The 21185-nt window shown below is 51.3% G+C and overlaps 1 protein-coding gene across 1 annotated transcript in view; it reads left to right on the top strand.

Moving 5' to 3' along the window:
* TMEM214 (transmembrane protein 214) overlaps nt 1–19335 on the top strand; it is a 656291-nt gene extending 636956 nt beyond the window's left edge. Inside the window, exon 17 of the mRNA XM_069605536.1 lies at nt 17326–19335. Within this exon, the coding sequence (XP_069461637.1) occupies nt 17326–17452 (127 nt within the window). The 3' untranslated portion in view covers nt 17453–19335. The remainder of the gene's footprint in view (nt 1–17325) is intronic.
* Nucleotides 19336–21185: the final 1850 nt, after the last annotated feature.

The raw sequence follows: 21185 nt of genomic DNA, 5'->3' as shown, positions 1-21185 counted from the left end.
ACACTCGACCATTGTCCTCCCTACTTTCTTTGCGACCCCCTCATCGACGGCGGAAAAGGCTCTTCATACTCTAGATGTGAAAAGGGCGTTGAAATTTTATCTGCAAAGAACACAAGAACTCAGAACTACCAGACAGCTGTTCATCGCATACGGTCCGTCGACGAGAGGAAAGGCAATTTCCAAGCAAGGACTGGCTCGATGGGTCTCGTCGGCGATTGCTTTTAGTCACTCCAAGGCCAGGAGACCCCTACAAGGGCATCCTAGAGCCCATTCCACAAGATCGACAGCCTCTTCCACGGCGCTGTGGGCAGGAATTCCTCTGACAGACATCTGCCAGGCGGCGGCATGGTCAGTCCCACACACGTTCACACGCCATTACTGCCTGGAAAGGCAGCATGCGGATGAAGTACAGATGGGAAGGGCAGTTCTGCGCCATCGGTTTTAATGAGGTAAGCCAAAAACGGTGAAGCTTTTGTCTTTTGCCTTGTCTATACTGGTTCTTTAGTGTGTATGTTTTGAGTAGAAATATATATATATATGTATGTATGATGAATATGTATATATCGGAAAATATGTTGCTGCTTATGTGCCTATTTAATTAGGTTTTGGGGTGTTTTTGCGGTGTATGTTGCATTGCATTCTCACCTCCTTCTTTTAGGATACTGCTATACAATCTTGTGAATCCATGAAAGATCCAATGCTGGAGAAGGGAGTAGTTTCTTACCTGTAACTCCATTTCTCCAGCATTGGTATCTTTCATGGATTCACATGCGCCCACCAGCCTCCCCGGAATGCAATGTGCAAGATATATGCATAAGCAGGTTCTCCTTCTACTTTGGAGGGGCCGAAATCTGACGGGACCCGCGGGGGCGGGGCTTTTATACCACTACGTCCTACGGGGCATGCGTGGACGGCCCCAGAGAGGACGTAGATGTGGATAGGACACACAAGTGTCAGAGGTTTTTTCCTATAGGAAACGACTATATATGTGTACCGAGGGTTCCCAGTCTGACGACGGGGAATATTCTAAGCATGTGAATCCATGAAAGATACCAATGCTGGAGAAATGGAGTTACAGGTAAGAAACTACTCCCTTCCTGTTCCATAAACTGAAGATCTGCACAGGATCACGGCTCAGCAAAGGACGTCAACAGTTGCAGTGAAGTAGCCCACAAGGACGTCTCTCTAGCCCATAGGATGGTTCAGGGCCTGTTCCAAGCGCTTCCAGTGGCTGCCTCTCCAAGCAGAGGTTTGGTTTGGTTGTTCCCAGCGGTTATGGGGTCGAAGCACCTAGAAATGTTTTCAGGAGATCTGCAGACTGGTGTGGCTTAACAGTGCAAGTGATGAAACAACTGCTGGTGATCTTCCAAAGTAGAGTCCCAGGTCTTGCGCATGCTGCTCCCCTTTTGTTAGGGGTCTCGGCTCCAACAATGATCTGAAGTACAGCTTCAGGCGTCCTCCTTTTATCCAGGAACCGGGCTGGAGTTTCCCCAGCCCACCAAAGGCAATGATCTGCACAATTCAGACTGGAGCGGTTGTCCATTCCTTGACCGCCTATGGCTAGTGCATCTGCCAAGCAACAGACACACCTAGACTCGATGTGGACTTGGTCAATATACCCAGCTCCCAACATCCGGCCACACACACAACACCACTTTGTCCAAGAAAGCAGGAGCTTTCCCTGGGTAAGCGCTTAAGATGTATAGAAAATGCACCTTTTCCAGGGCAGGAAGAAGGGCAAAAGAAAAGATGGCCACAGGATAGGTGCACATCTCGAGCACAGTCATTTTAGAGTATATGATACTTTTATTTGGCATTGAGCAGTAAAATGCAAGAGTCCTATACTATTAAAAGAAAACACTATAACATTATCCGCTGCCACCATCCTCACCTGGACCCATCATGCAAGTAGCCACATAGTTGCTAAACAAAAATCAGTTACAGGGACACTGTGTCCCCACCGTGCTTCATAAAAGGGGGCGGGGTGTGCAGAAAAAATAAACAAAGGACTTTACTATGGAGAACACAGTTCTCCGGCACTGATGGCCATAGAGACTGATCAGTGCCATAAAACAGATGAGCTTAGCAAGGTAAGTGGAACAAAAAGGCTTCACTTACTTCTGAAAGTCATGAAAGGTTCAGAATAGCAAAAAGAAGGGAGTCCCTGATGTCTTATGGAGAGAAAGCAGCAAAAAGTGTAATCATTCGAACACTGTGACTGAATTGCCTGTATGTCTCTGGGCCCCTTCTACCAAAAGCTTAGTCTCTACCTTCACCCTGAAGATGGTGTCTCTGTTTTGGGCACCTGTCAGGTCGTTGCATGTGCTTCCCTGCGCACACTCCGGAAACATTAGTGCCTGGATTCCTTGTCTGGTCTGGATGCCTGCTATTTGTGGACTGCTTTCTTTTCCTGGTCGAGGTTTCTCCCTCTGGTTTTTATGTACTGATTAGGGAGGCTATCTAAGATGAGGAATCCAATAGACCCTAATGGGATATGCAACAAACTTATTCAACTGAATTCAAACTGGTTAACTGGCAAGCTTTTAGTCTTGTTTAAAGCCATTCATCGCCCGAATATCATTCCTCCCTCTTGGCTTGAAAGCATAATTGTTCCGGTGGACAAAAGGACAACCCTATGAATTTTAGGATTCTGGCCATGCTAGGTGCCTCGGCCAAGATCTTTGCAAGGGTCCTACTACCAGAGATGGGACAGTGGGCCTCACAATAAATCATTTCCTTACATCAGACAGGCTTTAGAAAGGGTTCTGAAACCTTGACCAACATCCTGGCCTTGGTTTCCACAATTGACGCAGAATGTAGAATTCATAGGCAGACCCTTATGTGGCATGGATTGATTATAGTACTGCTTTCTACGCTATCCAGAGGGGCCTGCTTTGGCACAAATGAGATCATTGAGGAATTCTATTGAGTTTGTTGAGAACAATTGCTTTATACTCTAAAACTAGTGTGAGTTAGATTAATGAGCGCACGAGAGGTTACTGCTCCTATGAGCAACACGGTTTGTCGAAAGCAGGGGTGCATTCTTGCCCCTATAGTTAGCATCTTTGTCAGATCTACCTGAAGTACTTAGCACTGCAGATACCTCCTCGCATAGGCTTACAGATCGGCTGATACAGTGGCTAGGGTATGCAGATGAGCTGGCTTTTATGGATAGCACCCAGAGGGGCCTTCAATGTTTACTAAATAAACACTATGTATTCTACACATAATGGTTTCAAGATTAATTCCAGTAAAACTAAAATAATATTCAGCCACAATCGCACTAAAAAAGTGAGGAGCTATAGCTGGCAAATTGACCAGAAGGTGATGGACATGGTACAACAATTTGATATTTGGAGGAATACGGTTGAATTCAGGGGCGGGGATCGTAAGCGGGGCATTCTGCTAGACATAAAGGAATCTTGTTAATGACATCATTTTAAAAAGTGCGGCTCTCCCCATGAGGGTCAGAGGGAGAAGCTTCCAGTGGTGGACGTCGTTGACCAGCCTATCCATGATTGTCTGGAGGTTGTGCATGCCATACTTGGTAAGGTCCGGTGTTACCCAGATCCCCAGGTATTTAAAGCCCTGCCGTTCAAGCCGGTATGGACAATTCGGTAGCTCGGCCTGTTCCCCCTTCTTTCACCGGAAACCGTACGGATTTCTTCCATTTAATTTTCAACCCGCTGAATTCCCTGTAAGTGACAAGTATTTGAGTTACTATGGGGCAGCTCTGAGCTGGGTCAGCCAGGTATAGTAGTAGGTCGTCAGCATAGAGAGATATGCGATCCTCATGTCCTTCGGGCCAATTAAATCCCATCCAGGCCCCGCTCTGACGAAGCCACAGTGCAAGCGGTTCAATGGCGAGGGCGAAGAGGAGGGGGGAGAGGGGACAGCCCCGACGCGTGCCTCTACCTAAGGGAAAGGCTCGGGAAGTCCACCCGTTCACTTTAACTTCTGCCCGGATGTTTGTATAGACCAATTTTACCCAGCCCAGGAAGCATTCTCCAAATCCCATACAGGTCATGATTTCCCAGAGGCTATCCCAACGGATAGAATCAAATGCCTTTTCGAAATCAATTACCAACAAGGCCAGTGAGGTATCGAGGATGGGGGCCCGTTCTAGCGCCAGGTGGAGTCGGCGTATATTCATCCGGGTTGATTTATGAGGCATAAAGCCACACTGGTCTGGATGTATGAGTGTATCCGCTACCAGTTGGAGTCGGTTAGCCAGGAGCTTGGCCAGGACCTTGGTTTCGCCATTAATTAACGAGATCGGCCTATAAGAGGGACATTGCTCTTGGGGTTTATCTGGTTTGAGGATAACCACTATGGTAGCCTTACATAGGTCGTCCGGGAGGGAGCCCCGCTCCAGCGGGGCCAGCAGCATCTGATGCAGGGGAGGTGCTATATTACCCCCCAGTTTCTGCCAGGTTTCTATCGGGAACACGTTTGGGCCCAGGGTTTCCCCCGGCTGCAGCTGTCCACGGGGCTTCTACCAACTCGGCCTCAGAAGCATCTCCCGTTGCTGCACCAATGGAGTGGGGAGCACCACACCATCAAGGATGGTCTGGTCCAACGGTAGATCTGGGGCCTGGTATAATTCAGCATAAAATTGGGCAAAGGCTTCTGCTATTTCAGCATCTGACCGACAGATCTCGCCCTGCGGTGTAATGATCTCACGGACCAGGTGCCGTCCCTCCTATCCAGCCAAACCGGCATCTTCCCGGCTTTATCCCCCAACTCATATATCCTAGCTCTAGATTCCCCGTGGGCCTGTTTGCTGTTTAACATAAGGTTTCGGAGGCATTCAGTGGCCTTTAGAAGGGACATATGGGTTTGTGGGGTAGGGCCCAGGGTATGGTCGTTCTCTCGGTGGGTTACCTCCGCCTCAACTATCTTCCAGAGCCTCTCCCTTCTTCTATTCGCTGTCCAGGAGATTATCTCTCCCCGCAGCACGGTCTTGTAGGCCTCCCACAACACTATCAGGTCATCGTCGCCAGTATCATTAATCTCGAAGTACTCAGTCGAGACTTCCGAGAGGCGGTCCACCAAATCCGGGCAACCCAGATAGTAAGCATTCAATCGCCACGTTCTAGGGGTGGGGGGCTGCTCCTTGTAGCCGCAACTCCACCAGGAGAGGCGAGTGGTCCGAAACCCCCTCGAGGGAGCCAGTCTGCCGAGAGTATTCTAAAGAGGTCTATGTGCGGAACAAATAGATAATCAAGCCTGGAAAGGGAGCCATGGGCCCCGGAGTGGAACAAATAACTTCTGGTTCCCAGATGCAGTTCCGCCATACATCACCAAGACCCAGGGCAGACACAAAGTTGGACAGCTTTGTGGGGAGGTTCGGGTTGCGTTGTCTAAGGTGGGAGCGATCTAGGGTGTTGCACATGACTACATTGAAATTGCCTCCCAGAAACCACTTGTCCGGCTGGTGCCTACCAATCAAAGAGGTCAGGTCATCGAGGAGTTCCTGTGCCCAGGCGGTGAGTAAATTGAGACGAGTCCAAATGTTTCCCCCGGAGTGTCCCAAGCGCCATCACGTAACGCCCACGGGGGGTCCTGCTCTAGTGTCTGCAAGACAAACGGGACCCGTTAATGTATAAGAATGAGGGTGCCCCTGGACCCCATGGTATATCCCGCATGGAAAGCGGTCCTATAATTGGTACGCAGAAAGAATTTACAGTGTGCCCCCGCAAGGTGTGTTTTAGTGAGCAAGGCCACGTCGGGGGGAGTGTATGGAGAGTAGCTGCTTGACCAGACGTCTTTTGATCGTGGAGCCCATCCCATTCACGTTCTAGGTGAGGACCCTAAGGGAGCTGGGGCGCGTAGACATGGATGGATAAGATTGGTCAAGTGACATCTGGTAGAAGTATCAGAGGGGTAGGCAAGCTGCCCACAGGGGTGCAGCCCCGGTGTGTGCGGTGTGACCATACGGTGCAAGAGAGACATATTGAGGTTTGAAGCGCTGTCTGTGTGTGGTGCGGTCCCAACTGGTCAGGAACTTCACCATCCCTTGAGAATTAACAGGGAGGGACGGTCCTGAAATAACAAAACTTCCCCCAACTAACTCCTCACTCCCCCTCCCAATACTCCACCCCAACTTGAAGTACCTGTCGACCCAACATTGCTGACAATCAAAGAAGGTAGTGTCTGCATTAACAGCCCTTACTAAAGTTCAACTTAAAAAGTCGGGGTGGTGGTGGTGGTTTCCCCCTTCTCAAACTCCCAAGTGGGAGAGTAGCAATCCCCTGCTTGCCATGATGTAAATATGTGAAATCTCATTTGGTGACCCCATGACTCCGCTACGTCGGTGACCCCATATTGGGTGACCAGCGGGCGAAGCCCTCAGCAGGGTTCAAGGCGGAGGCCCATCGCCTCCATCTTCCGGCGGATCCAGCAATGGTGGTCGATCCGGCCTGGGACGCTGCCCCGGCGGTGGTCTGGGGTTTCTATTTCTGTTGCCTCGGGGTGCGGACCAGTCCCCTTCAATGTGCTGTTCCGCCCAGCGCCATGCCTCCCCGGGATCGTCGAAGTGGACTGTCGTGCCTTTGTGATAAATTTTTAATTGTGCAGGGAATAAGAGGCCATACTTGACTCCCAATGCTTGCAGTTGTTTCCTAAGTTTCCCAAAGGACTGTCTCGCCTTCTGCACTTCTCTGGTGTAGTGGGGGGTGGGGGGCGTGGAGGTTTCAGGCCAGTCTGGATCCATTGAATGTGGTCGTGCCCTTGGTTCTTGCAAGTTGTAAAAGTGCATCCCGGTCTCCGTAGTTTAAGAACCTCGCGATCACGGTGCGTGGGGGAGCGCCGGGCAGTAGTCTACCCTCGGGCATTCGATGCGCTCTCTCGATAGAGAAGAATTTTGAGAAGGATTGCAAGTCGAACATGTCCGCTAATAGTTGTTCCAGAAAGATTTCCATGCAGGGCCCTTCCTCCTTCTCCGGGATACCAAGGATGCGGGCGTTATTACGCCTGGACCTTCCTTCGCCCTCCTCCACTTTGGCCTCTAGCGTCTTGAGTGTAGCCGAGACTCCACAAAGTTGTTGTTGCACAGTGTGTAGCCCATCCTCTGTTGTTGCGATTCGCTGTTCTGCTTCCCCAGTGCGCGCAGAGAGTTTCTGGAGGTCGTGTCGAAGGAGGGAGACATCAAGGCTTATGCGGTCTATCTTCTGCTCCATAGATGAACGGGAGTCTGCAATGGCGGCCATGACGTCTTTAAGTGAAAGCGTATGCTCGACCTCCATCCCCTCAGAGTGCAGCGGTTGGGAATCCGCCTGTTGTGACAAGGGCACAGTGTACTGTTCAATTCTATTCTGCATATTGGGCTTCTTCGCTTTTCTTTGCCCATGGTCGCTCCCCCGTTCGGAGTTGTGGCTTAATTACAGTGTTCCTGCCAAGGGCTTTGGCAGTGTCCGCTGGATTGACCACGTCCCGGCTGTGCTGTTGCAGAGCTGTCTTATTATTACCACAGTACCAGGCCTACCTCCCGTCTCCTGCAGTCTTGAAAGCACTACGGACGGTCCAGAGAATCGGTGCTCGTGTGTGCTGCTTCCGCCTCCTCTGAGAGTTGTGGTTGAGGATCAGCGTGTTGTGACGATGGCACTGTGTATTGTTTGATCCTATTCTGCAGGATAGGCTTCTTCGTTTTATCTTTACCCGTGGCTGCCCTGCAATCCAAAGTTGCGATCATATAGTGATATTTCAACCAAGGGACCCCTTGGGTTCGAGTCGGGTCGATCCCGCCGCGGCCTCGTGCCAATAGACCAGTGGGACTATCCCGGTCCGGTTGGGAGAAGGGTTGTCGGGTGGTACAGACTAACTTGATGGTTGTTGTGCGCTCGAAGGTGTTCCATGGGTTCCGGTCTCAAGCCGCTTCCTTCAGCAACACCAGCAGGTGTTCCCTTATGACCGGCTTGTCAGCCCCTTAGGCTATCTGTGTGTCGCTGGTGGGTACCTCCCTTGGTTTTGCACAACAGGAATGCTTTGCGGTAGGTCCGCCAATCAAGGTGACCTGGGGCAAGTTTAGTATATCAGTTTAAGGCCCAGTGTCGCCCCGCACCGTGCCAGTTAGTGGACACTCCTGTTTTACAGCAGATCAATTCAGCGCAGTGTCTGATCCCTCACCCCAATCAGTTCCGCAAAGTCTCAGGCGTGCGGGTTGGTCGCCTCTCCCCCTATTTTGGATTGCTTGTGGCTAGCCTGGCACACGCCACACGTTATCCCCGGTGGTGGACCCAATTCCAGTTCCGCCCTACTCTGTTGGGCAGGGACCCAGGGGGTGGGGGGAGGAACAGGATGTGCTGTGCTGTACCTTGGTATTATGGTCCGTCGCCTCTTGTCCTGCTCCCGGGCCCAATCCACTCCGATCTACAAGGTCGCCGCCAGTCCTCCACGGGGCAACACCAGTGTGGCGTGTACTCTTGTGTTTATTTATTTGCTTGTTTCCCCCCGCTCTGCCGAGAGGGCCGGAGTGCCACTCACACGCAGCGGCACAGCCTCGCCAGCCACCACGCTCCGCTCCCACAAGAGCCGCCGGGGCCCGGAGCCAGAATCCAGATCCCGGGCGCTGGGAAGGGTGCCGCTCCCCACCCCTCAGAGGGCCTTGGAAGTCCACGGCCACCCCGGGAATCACCCGCAGGGCCGTCCTGAAACGCGGGCAGCACCTCCTTATGTCCGGAGAGACAGCAGCTATCTCCGGCGCCGACAACTGCGCGGCAAGGCTGGTGTACCAGGCGCAATCGCCTTTCTGGCGTCCAGTCTGGGTAGCGGTCCCTCTGCCTCACGGGTCCCGGCACCACCGCCTCCCGCCGCCGCGTACAGGGTCGTATTGTCAGGGATCCCACGGCAACGCAGGGGGGGGGGGGGACTGCCAGCTGCTTGGGTGGACGTAGGTAATCCCTTTTCAGAGCACCAAGGCGGTCGCTGCCGCTCCTTCGCTTTCAGCCTCCGCACCAGAGCCGCCTCTCCAGCCCCCGCCGGCGCAGCCTCACGGGCGCGGGCTCGAAGGTCCGTTGGCGGCCATCTTGTCTGCAAGGCCCCTTTCGCCTCGCCAAGTTTCAGAGTGCGAGTATTCCGCACAGTAGATGTCCACAGCTCCCCAGTTTCACCCAGACATGCCACAGGAGGTTATCTTTCGCTTGGTGTCCTTTGAAGCAATTAGCGTTCACATTATCAGGCTGTATCTCCAGGATATATAGCGCGGCAGCAGGAGCCGAAGGGACTCAAGTCTGCATCTCGTTGCAGTTGGCCACGCCAACTCTGTCCTGACTTTTTACAGGGAAGTGAAGCCTTCAGCTTCAATCCACTGTTGGACATTGTTATGAGGCAACTAACCAGTCCATGTCAGTGCTGGGTAACTATTTGCCTTTTCTTGTTACATGTTCTCTATTTTTTGGGTACTTTTTAAACATTGCACAGTGCATCTTGCAATGCAGTGCAAGGGGACTTCTTTTGTATGACCCTATATTACACTCCAAGGGATTTTCTTCGATGTGCCTAAAAGACAAACTGGTGGCAGTAGTTGCATTTTGAATTACATTCCAATGCGTTTCGTTATCCCTACAGCATTTGGCTACTAACTGTAGCTAGTGTCCCAACATGGGCGTGCCACAAGGGTTTTGCTTGTTCTTTTGGCAATCTGTTTTTTTGGCCTTCTTCCTGTCCTGCCAGGTCGGGAACATCCTTTTATGGTCATGCATTGCCCAGGAAAGCCTTAGTTTTTGTGTGTGTGTATATATGTTTCTCCAGCATGGGGTCTGGCATGGATTCACATGCTCATGAATATTCCCCGTCGTCAGGCTGGGAATCCTCGGTAAAGAAAAAACCAGTATCAGTTTCGTTTCTGATCTGTCTTTCGTAGTAATAACCAATCACTGGTCTCTGCGTCATACTGACCACAGCCAATGACTGCCCTCTACCTAAGCACCGCCTCTGGCAGCCATCTTCAGATTTTTACCGCACGTTCATGTGTTGGGATCCTTGTGCTATTGCTCTCGAGCGTTAGTGCTATATTTTCACGTTTTTTCTCAAAAACTTCGTTTTTTCGGTCAAAAGAGCCTCAAGCTCCACCGACTCTCAATCCGATCAACGGGGACCCGTGTCGGATTCATCTGCGCCCCTCAAGGGTGAAGATTTCGTCGAGCTACGCTTTTGGAGGACTCCAGAAGCTTCTCAGGCCCGGACATGGCCCAGGAGAAGGGAAACTCGACGCCCGGAAAGCTGTTCAGGATCTGCCCTGGATGCCAGCTGCAGAACGTTTTTAAGGAGGACGAACACTCCTTTTGTCTCTACTGCTTACATGAGGACAAAACGCACGTGGAGAAGGACTGTGAGTTTTGCGGCAATATGTCGGAGCGGACCATGAAGGACCGCCATCAACGTCTCGCCAACTGGCTGGAAGGGAAGAGCCCGTCAGGCGAGAAGAAGAGGAAGAAATCCGAGCGGTCTTCTAAGACCTTTGAGGACGCCCCGGCGACGGGGGCCCAACACAAGGCGATGCACCGCGAGTCCGCTGGCACCGGGAGCGCCGAATGGTCGGGCTCTACGGGCGCCAGGCAGGGCGCATCCTCCCCGGCACCTTCAGCCACAAGCCAAAGCTCTGGGTCTGGTAAGAGGAAGGGCGAGCACCCGGCGAAGCTCCTGGAGAGGCCCCGGTCGAGCTCGAAGGCCCCATCGGAGGGGGAGCGAGGCAGTGTCCCCCCCCTCAAGGATAAGGCGGTGAGTGCACCTAAGGTGGTGAAGACCTTAATCCATCCGGCCAAGCCCTCTATCGATACTGTCGCGGCGGCCCTGGCTCAGCCTGTGGAGGCTACACCAGTGGTGACGACCTCGGGGCTCAGAGTCTCCCTGCCACCTCGGAGGGAGTCCTCTTTTGTGCCCATCGATAGGACCCCCGTGAAATCCCCGGCGGGGAAGAAAAAGGGGGGGCAGGGCGTCGTAGATTCGGCTTCAACCTCGGAGGAAGAGCTGATCGAGGTCTTAAGCCACGGCCTTGGCGTGGAAGAAGACCGGCCCGTCGGGATGGATCCCGACGCAGGTGACGACGACATCGTCGAGGGTGCCGACGGGGCCCCTGATCGCCCGTCGGATTCCCCTCGGCCAGCGCCGCAAGACACCTCTCCCGTCGGGGGATCCCGAACCGGGACCTTCTGGTGTTCCCCTGCCCAAGAAAAGAAGGATTCACCCTCCACCTCCTTTTCAGCCGTCACGCCCCGTCCAGCCCTCCTCCCCGTCCACCCGAGGGGATGATACGGGGACTGACACGGCAGCGACGGGGACGGACGACGAGGTATACGACGAGGATCTACCGTCGTCACCTCCCACCTGGGCTTCTCCGCCCGACGAGATTGGTTCGTTCCACTCCATGATCGCCAGGGCAGCCGAGCTTTTCCAACTCTGCCCTGAGGAGAAGAAAAAGGAAGGATTCCTTTATCAACGGCACGAGGCCAAGAGGAAGACGGTCCTCGCGGTGCCTCTACTGGACGACATTTGGGATGAGGGCCTTGCCCTCCTCAAGAACCCTGTGCCTCCGGGCGCAGCCTACCCCGGACTCCGTCGTCTCCGCGGCGGCCAGGAAGAAAGCGGGGTGGGGTGCGGCCTCCACATCGACTTCCCCACCGGACGGCGAGGGAAAGAAATTGGACGCAGGGTCATCTCGTCTGCAGCGACGACGATTAAAGCGGCCAACGCCTTGGCTATCGTGGCCCGCTACGACAGGGAGCTATGGTACAAACTGGCTCCCCTGCTGGACTTCCTACCGGACGACAAGAGGGCGGATGCCCTGGAGATCCTACAGGAAGGTGAGGTGGCGTCGGACCACGCCATCACTATTGCGACGGACATCGCCGACACTGGGTTTCGCCAGTTGGGCAACGGCGTGTGCCTTAGGCGGCGTGGATGGCTCAAGGCTACGGACTTCCGTCAAGACGTACAGACCAGAGTCCTGGACATGCCTTTCGATGGGAACAACCTGTTTGGGAAAACAGTGGACGATTCCCTTCAGGCCATTAAAGCGGACACTGAGAAGGCCCGGGCCCTTGGGGTTCTGCAGCAACGACGGACGCCCTTTCGGAGCAGCGGAGGCAAGGGCGCCTCCAAAGGTTCCGGCGGCGGTTTCTCCGCCTACCGTCAAGCGGCCCGCTCGTCGTCTCAGGAGGCCTACAGAGGACGAGGCAAGTCTGGCGGACCCCGCCGTCGTCGCCAAGGAGGTCAAGGCGGCAAAGCCTCGGCGAAACAGGATTGAACCGGCCGTGGGGTCGGGCCCCCACCGAAGCACCCCGGTGGGAGGCCGGCTGGCGAGCTTCGTCAGCGTGTGGGAGTCCATCTCCACCGACCGTTGGGTGCTGGACGCTTTAGCCCGGGGCCACGCGCTCAAGTTTCAAAGAAGGTGCCCGCACGTCCCCCCCGTGGCCAGGAAAGAGCTTCACGTCCCTCAGCTTCTCCTGGAGGTAAAGGCGATGCTCAGGAAGGGCGCCATCGAACTCGTCCCAAAGAGGCTTCGGGGCTCCGGAGTTTACTCGAGATACTTCCTCGTGAAGAAGAAGACGGGAGGATGGCGCCCCATCCTAGACCTGCGACGTCTGAACAAGTTCATCAAGGCGCAGAAGTTCCGGATGGTCGTCCTCAGGTTTGTGGTCCAAGGGCGTCACTACCAGTTCAAAGCCCTCCCCTTCGGACTTCGGTCGGCACCCAGGGTATTCACCAAGTGCCTTGCACCGGTGGCGGCGCAGCTGCGCCGCGAGGGGATCCACGTCTACCCCTACCTGGACGACTGGCTCATCCGAGCCAAGACGAGGGAGCTCGCCGTGGAGCACACGGCAAGGACCGTCCAACTTCTCACGGACCTGGTATTCTCCGTGAACTACGCCAAGTCCCACCTGGTACCCGCGCAAAACGCACTGTTTCTGGGAGCGAAGCTCGACACAGTGTCCCTTCTGGCCTCCCCGTCGGAGGAAAGGACCAGGTCCATCCTGGGCAAGGTACAGCGGATGTTGGTTTCCGACGCGGCCAAGGTGAGGTCCATCAAGTCCCTCCTCGGAATGATGTCTTCTTGCATCTACCTCATTCCCATGTGCAGGCTCCGGATGCGCCCGTTGCAGGAGTTCCTGGACGCGCGCTGGATCCAAACGACGGGAGACTTCGAGGAGAGGATCACACTCGACGAGAGTTTCCGCCGAGCGGTCCGGTGGTGGGGCACCCGCGCGCATCTGACGGCGGGCATGGACTTCCAGACCCCAGACCACCAGGAGACAGTGACCACGGATGCCTCCCTGGAAGGGTGGGGAGCGCACACCGAAAATCTGCACGCGAGAGGCCTTTGGCTCCCGACGGAGAAGTCCCTCCATATCAACGTCCTGGAGCTCCGTGCAGTGTTCTGGGCCCTCAGGTCCTTCCTTCCGTCCCTCAAGGGCAAGGTGGTGAGGATCTTCACCGACAACACCACCACCATGTTTTACATCAGGAAACAGGGCGGAACCAGGTCCCCAGCACTGTCCAAGGAGGCGCAGGACCTGTGGCATTGGGCCGTCGCCCAAAGGATGTTTCTGGTGCCGTTTCATCTGGCAGGGATAAAACACACCATCGCCGACTCACTCAGCAGGGAGCTGCGCTCGTGCCACGAGTGGGAACTACGGCAGGATCTAGTGGATCGCCTCTTCCGACGGTGGGGCACACCCCAGATCGACCTGTTCGCGACAGCGACGAACTCCAAGTGCCAGAGGTTCGCCAGCAGGTTTCCCCAGGTGAGGAGCATGGGCGATGCTTTCTCATTCCCCTGGGAGTGCCTGTTCCTCTACGCGTTCCCTCCTTATCCACTGCTAATCCGGCTCGTCAACCAGCTCAAGAGGTCACGGTGCAGGATGATCCTCGTCGCACCTGCGTGGCCGAGGCAGATATGGTTCCCGGACCTTCTGGACTTGTCAGCGTCCCCGCCAATCAAGCTGCCGGTGGACGCGGATCTACTCTCCAGGGAAGGAGGCGCCATCCTCCACCACGACCCGAAATCGCTGAACTTGCAGGCCTGGCTCCTGCAGCGCTAGAGTTTGGAGGATACGACATACCGGCCGACTGCAGAGAGGTTCTTGCAAAGGCCAGGGCGTCCTCGACTCTTAAATGCTACGGACACAAATGGAAGAGGTTCTCTGTCTGGTGCCATGCACAGAAGATTAACCCTCTACGGATTACGGCTCCCCAGGTACTGCCGTACCTGCTGACGCTGGCCAAAGCTGGACTGGCACACGCGTCCATCAAGATTCATCTTGCTGCGATCTCCCGATACACCAGAACCACGGGCCGGACGTCCTTGTGGTCTCATCGTCTGGTGAAAGAGTTCATGAAGGGACTGTTCAAATCGTTCCTGCCGGTGAAGGCTCCGGCCCCGGCGTGGGAGCTCAACGTGGTGCTGACCAAGCTCATGGGACCTCCGTTCGAGCCTCTGCACTCGGCCCCGTTGAAGTTTCTGTCGTGGAAAACAGCGTTTCTTGTGGCCATCACCTCCGCACGACGGGTGGGTGAGATCCAGGCCCTTTCCTGCAAGGCCCCGTACTTGACTTTTCACGGCACGAGGGTAGTGCTCAGGACGCACTCCTCCTTCATGCCCAAGGTACCGTCGGACTTCCATCTCAACGAACCCTTGGTGTTGCCTGTGTTCTTCCCGTCGCCTTCGTCGCCGGCTGAGAGGACTTTGCACTCGCTGGATGTGGCTAGAGCGCTGAAGTTCTACGTGGACCGCACGAAGTGTTTTCGGAAGACGTCACAACTCTTTGTGAACTTTGGACCTGTCAATCAGGGGAAGGCTCTCTCGAAGGCTTCCATTTCCAGATGGCTCTCCGGCTGTATCATGTACTGTCATCGGTTGGCAAACCGACCGCTGCCTGGCCGTCCGAGAGCCCATTCCACCAGAGCGATCGCAGCTACCACGGCGTTCCTTTCTGGTGTGCCCCTGCTGGACATATGCAGGGCTGCTACGTGGAGGTCGACGCACACCTTCACGAAATTCTACTGCGTCGATCGGGATTCCAGGGAGGAGTCCAGGGTCGGCCAAGCAGTGCTGCGCAACCTGTTCGCCTGAGGTGAGCCTGGTGAGGAGGTAAGATGCTTAATGTTGAGTTTGATGTAATGCTTAATGTTGAGCCTTTGCCACCTCCCGTGGTTGTGCATGTGTGTACTGCTATGTATTCTTTATTCATGAGCATGTGAATCCATGCCAGACCCCATGCTGGAGAAGGAACAAGTTACTTACCTGTAACTGTTGTTCTCCAGCATGGGTCTGGCATGGATTCACATGCGAACCCTCCCGCCTACCCCTCTGCGGCTCTTCACTTGGTCATACTGCCACTTCACGTGCTTCCAAATCTGAAGATGGCTGCCAGAGGCGGTGCTTAGGTAGAGGGCAGTCATTGGCTGTGGTCAGTATGACGCAGAGACCAGTGATTGGTTATTACTACGAAAGACAGATCAGAAACGAAACTGATACTGGTTTTTTCTTTACCGAGGATTCCCAGCCTGACGACGGGGAATATTCATGAGCATGTGAATCCATGCCAGACCCATGCTGGAGAACAACAGTTACAGGTAAGTAACTTGTTCCTACCAGGAAGTGGGCTGGGACTGTCTGGTCCCAATCCAGAAACTGGTTTCTGTATGTCTAGACTATTGAGGTTCACAATTAGTGGTCCTGATTGGACCACTGCTGGGGTGTGGGTGAGGGGCAGATCTTCCATTGAATGAGCTGAGTTTCTGTCCTGCAACCATGCCTCAGAAATCCTGGAGAAATCCTGCAAGGAGCCAAGCACCTGTCCCACCTGGGAAGACCGTGAAAGACAGAGGACCCGTCCTAAGAAAGCTTGGCGACCAACATTTGCTACAGACCCGGTGGAGCCCTGTCTGGCTGATCTTTATAAGAGCTTTAAGTCCTTCAGTGGAGCCTCAACCCTTGGAGTGGTGGAACCAACCATTCCTGACGTCAGCATGGTGTCCTGCAGAGAACCACCCTCGGAATTGCCCCTGGACCCCCCAGTGGCTGACCAGCTCGAAGTTTGGGCTACCGCACTACAGATGGCGCCGTTCCGCGCTTTAGCCTAGAACTTTAAGGCCCTGCAGCTTATCCAAGAGTGGTAACCTCTGCAATATTTATGCGTTCCAGCATCCAAGGGACCCAGTATGAGTATGACTCTGACAACTGTGCCCCCATCCTGTCTCTGTGCAACAGTGACAATCGCCAGGATCCCCTTTCCTGCATCCTGTTGTGTGCTGAGAGGAGGTCTGCACCCGAGGGAGCTCGTTTCTTCAACAAGAACATGTTGCACCAGCATCTGTGGCCGACCAGGGATTCACTCGAACCTGCAACTCCTGAGCACAGAGGTCTGAAATAAACAACGGGAAATGCAATCTCTGACGACCCGCTGAAGACCTGCCATGTCCCAAGAGAAACTGGAATACGGGGGTGAGTAAGTTATACTTACCTGAACCCCTATCACCCTTTTTAAAGTGTTCCTAACTTTTAAAACGTTTAAAATAGTTTGGCTTTGTTCGTGCAAGCACTCCTGAAAGCTAGGGGCAAGTTTCATTCACTAGAATACTTACCTGACTTCTAGAACTGTTTTCCCATCCCCAAGACCCTCCTAACTTTATCCTGCCTTACAAAACTACTAGGAACCTTAACTTTCATTCACACGGCCTCAGTCAAACTAGGGTTGGATTTCTAAAGTTGGGGTTGTTACTCTTGTGCACTGCCATTATACATCTACCCCTACCTTTCCTTTCAGTATTGCACGGTTGAGGGTATTGTGTTTTTATTGCACTGGTTACTGGGACTGTATATATACGTTTTATGTTTAGTTTGTGTGATATTACTACCTGCTGCATCATTTTTGTAGTTTTTGCTTGCCCATAAACAAATATAGTATTTTTATTATAAGTACTTGTCTAAGTGCAATCCTTCATTACTTAACTTGTGGACTCATTGTGAACCAGGTTCCACCCCTTTCCGGAGACTTACCCTTGACCACTCTCAATGCTACCTTAATTGGTTTGGCTACGTCTCCCCGAGTTGTCCCTGTTCACTAACCAGGTTGACCTCCTATTCATCTGTCCACCAAGCCAGAGTATAGAAATCCAGTCCTAACAGTCTGAATGCACAATAGAAATAAGCCATGTGACTGTGCTTATCTTTGTGAATTTTAAGTTCTGAAAAGCGACATCCCATGCATATTTGAATGAGTACGAAGGACTACTAGGTTGCATCTGTGTTGAACAACTTGTATGTTTTCTACTCTATTAGATAGTCCTGTTTATAATAACCACTCTTTTTTTTGTTTCCTTTAGTGGTGAGGTGACGTGGGACTGCATGAAGACCCATTTGACTAGTATTACATATGCTTCATGGACCTACCTTCAAAATACAACACTAGCGCTCAAGAACTGGGCCTTGGCTATGATTTCCAGTCACTAGACTATCTTTGTAAATTATTGGAGACTATCAGGGGAATTGTCCCCTCCCCAAAGTGCCAGTGGCAAAGGATCTTATTCACTGAAGATTTGCAAGGAATACAGATAAGGTGGATGACGGTGTTGCAGATCCTTGAACCTAGTGATGAAAGCCATAGGCGAATATGAAAGACAGTTTGCTTCTACATTGTACAAACATTTTTAATACTGTGATGTTACCTTCTTTCTGCAGATGATTCATCTTTTAAAAAAAAAAAAAAATTCCCCAGATGCCAGGCTGGATTGGTCGACCTATCAATCTCAAGGTTTATGCGCCATCTAGTGTGAAAGATAACTTTCTTTTCGCCTGTGTCTCCAAAATGGACAGCTGTCTGGGTACAATAACTACCATGTGCACTGTTCAATGTTCATACATTTTTTTCATGCCACGTCCACATGGCCATTCTCCCAAATATCACAGATTTTAATGTATTGTAATTTATTTGCCTCATTTCAGTCTTGACACCAGTGGTTTTGGGGAATGTGGCTAAATGAGTCAGTAAAGTTCCCTTCCAGTTATTGCACAAAGTGTTTGGGAGCCAATCATGATGCCTCCTGTTCTGTCAGCGTTCTGTGCTGTGGAAGGCTCAGTTACTATTATGAGAGGATGCCTTTATTTAAGGATCCAATGTGCATCTTTGCAAACAAAGCAGCACCATCTGCAATCAAGGTTGTCTAGCCTCTGCTTTTCATTTCTCTTCCTTTATAGCGAATTAAAGTAAGCACAGGTTAATGGATCCACTGGGCAGTATGGGTGAGAATTGTAATGAATGTGAAACTGAGGATGAAGTTATACTATGCCCTCCACCATAAAAGATATAAGGACACCCACTCTAGCCACCTATGGCGAAAAATCCCTTCGCCTGACTGTGCCTTATCTGCTCTACTCGTGTGAATATTCTTTGTGTGTAAATTGTTTGCCTCATGGATACGTATCCAGGCTGTGCTCAGATGTAGGCACCTATTGAAACATCCCAGCTGTCTGACCTTTCAAAACCAGTTCTTTTACCAGAATGCCTGCTGTGCAAGGTTATGACCAATTTCTGGTTGGTTAGTGATTTTAGTGCTCCTATTGTGAGGACTGGATGTCCCTAGAGTACTAAATAGTGTCCAATTGTCCATTTGTGTGATCACTTTGCAACGATTGTCTATTTTCTGACATGAAATATAATCGAAGCATTTTTATCCCATTTGTTAGACGCAAACCACTCATTCATTTTTGCAGATGCTACATGATACCTGGCTTGTATTTTATAACAAAAGATTGTTTTGGACTCTCTCTCCTAATCTCCCTAGCAGGGAATCCAGCAAAATAGTTTCTGATCTTTGGATAACCCATTAATTAGCCAGACATTGGGAGAGGCCTATAGAACAGTGTCCACAAAGAGTCTAGTGGAATTTCCCACTCCGTACAGCTGGGCAAAGGGAGGTGTACAGTAGTTTGGGGAGCTCTTGTTTTGGCAACATGTTATTTTACCTGAAGCAGTAAGATATTTTACATTTATATTAGGGTTTCCAGCACATAACCTTTTTAAACGCCAAAAGGTAATTCATTCCGTTTACCCATATATCTGAATTTTGAGATGCACCTCCTCCAAAAACATATCTGTCCGAGTTGACTTGTTAGTCTAAGGGCACGATGCTGCATTTCTCAATCAGCGTCAGTTGCTGGACCCAGCTTCTTAAATGCTGCATCATGATTTGGATCCTCTTAACTAGTGCTCCTGATTTTATTTAGGAAAGCAGGAATGTTCCACTAAACAAACGTCCTCTGAAATGTTCAATTCTTGTTGGATCTGTCTGGTTCACCTACATCGCAGGATTAAACCCATTGTGCTTTATTATGAACTTTTGTTGCTTCATCTGTTAGTACAACCTAAATTGGATTCTTCTAGTGGCCACTAAGATTTCCTGCTTTTGTAGTCCACTGCCCATCAATATTACATTTTGGTGGCCAGTGCGTAAGCCAGTATGGCTGCTTCCTTTCATCAGAGAACAGTGCTCCTTTGGGCTAATTCGTGTCATTCAAGTGGCTTCTTACTCTGATCTAAAGCATTCTTTGATAACCCTGTTAATGTGAAACCCCATTCTTTCACTGGTGGAAGAACACTAAAGTTGAATGCTGGGAAAGCTTTGCCCCTGCGTTTTATTTTATGGTGTACGGCAATAGGCTCCAGGCATCGTAGAGTGGTGCAGTATGCCACATCCAAAAGTCTTGAAAGTACTCTTCTTGCATGTGTCCTTATGCCAACCACCCCCCCTTTTTTTGAGAAAAGCTATACTCCCTTCTCAACATAGAGCAGCAATCCAACCAAGATGTTCTATACGAAGAGAAAAGCAATCGAGGAGTTTTGTATCCTCTAGTTGACAATGTTCTTCCTTTCTAAAAGAATTGGGTATTGGATTTGTGGGATGAAGGTTACCTGGATGCCTCTGCAGAGCTGTCCATTCCTCTATGCCATCTGACAATTCCTCCCAAATATTTGTTCTAAAGAGAACTGCGGATGCTTTAGAGAATACCATATTTTGAGTCCCTGAGATTGCACTTAAATGGACAAATGCTGATTGAGACGTGCTGAAATCAAGCTAGCTGACACTTATAGCATTGCCTATCCTGCCCTTGCAAAGGTATGTCAGAAAAATGTCTTTCCGATTTGGCTACTTAAACGATCGATTTGGGCAAAGAAAAAGGTTAGCACTTCTGGGATCTCTGCTCTAAGAGCCATTAACTGTGATAGCAAGTGTTGCTCATTACTACAATACCAGCTTTAGAGAAGACTGTTAGGTTAGACCTTTGACACAAAAGTTTTTTATTACAAAGGTAAATCTCCTAAGATTGCTGCCCTTCTGCTTTGCGCTTTAATCTTTTCTTCTTTTGAGGGCATTAATGTATTATTTCTGACTGAACTAGTGCATCACTGCTTAAGTTAGATTTGAGATCTCCAAATGTTTGCAGAACACAATAGAATTGCAGTTTTCCTTGGAGACCATACTCATTACTGAATCAAGGACCCTCGGTGAATTATAGAAAATAGCAAAGTCTACAGAGTGTGGGAGAAACAAGAAAATCTTCGAGGTTAGCGATAATCCAAAATAAACAGTTTTCAAATAATCCCAAGTGCTCATTCTTAGTCGCTGAACAAAGGCAGACCATGTTCTCAATGGCCAACTGCCAACAAACCAAAGGCCATGGGAAAACCGTATGAAAACTCTAATGGCGAAGAGGGGGGAAAAGTCCAAACCAAGAATAAACCTCAAGGACTGGAATCAGGAACACAAACTACTGATCGTGTGTGCTATTATGGAGTATGCTTTGACTTTGATGTTTTGCAGCGTACCAGGTAGAGGTGCTTGCATGGGATAGCTGGATAATAGTTCAGAAATAGTAGCTACACACAGTCTACTTGTGTTCCATGTAGTCATCCTCAACGGAGAGCCCGCTTGCTCATTCTTATGGTTAGTAAACATCTTGACGAGAGACAAAGGCACCCATGGAACAACATTAACCCCAACCTGTTGGCACTGACGAAACGAGGCTGCACAACAGGGATTGCAGTAGAAACTGCTGTAGCGTACTCTGGTAGGGCAGGTTAATAGGCCTGGAAGCACTTAAAAGGGTGACTGTGACAGATCCCGAAAGCATCTGCAATTAAAGGCAACATTTCTGTCATCGTCTCCTATCCAGCCAGCAACTAGTA

This window comes from Ambystoma mexicanum, chromosome 4p (assembly GCF_040938575.1).
Source record: "Ambystoma mexicanum isolate Mex_15411 chromosome 4p, UKY_AmexF1_1, whole genome shotgun sequence".
NCBI classification, from domain to species: domain Eukaryota; kingdom Metazoa; phylum Chordata; class Amphibia; order Caudata; family Ambystomatidae; genus Ambystoma; species Ambystoma mexicanum.
This window is presented reverse-complemented; position numbering and strand designations above follow the sequence as displayed.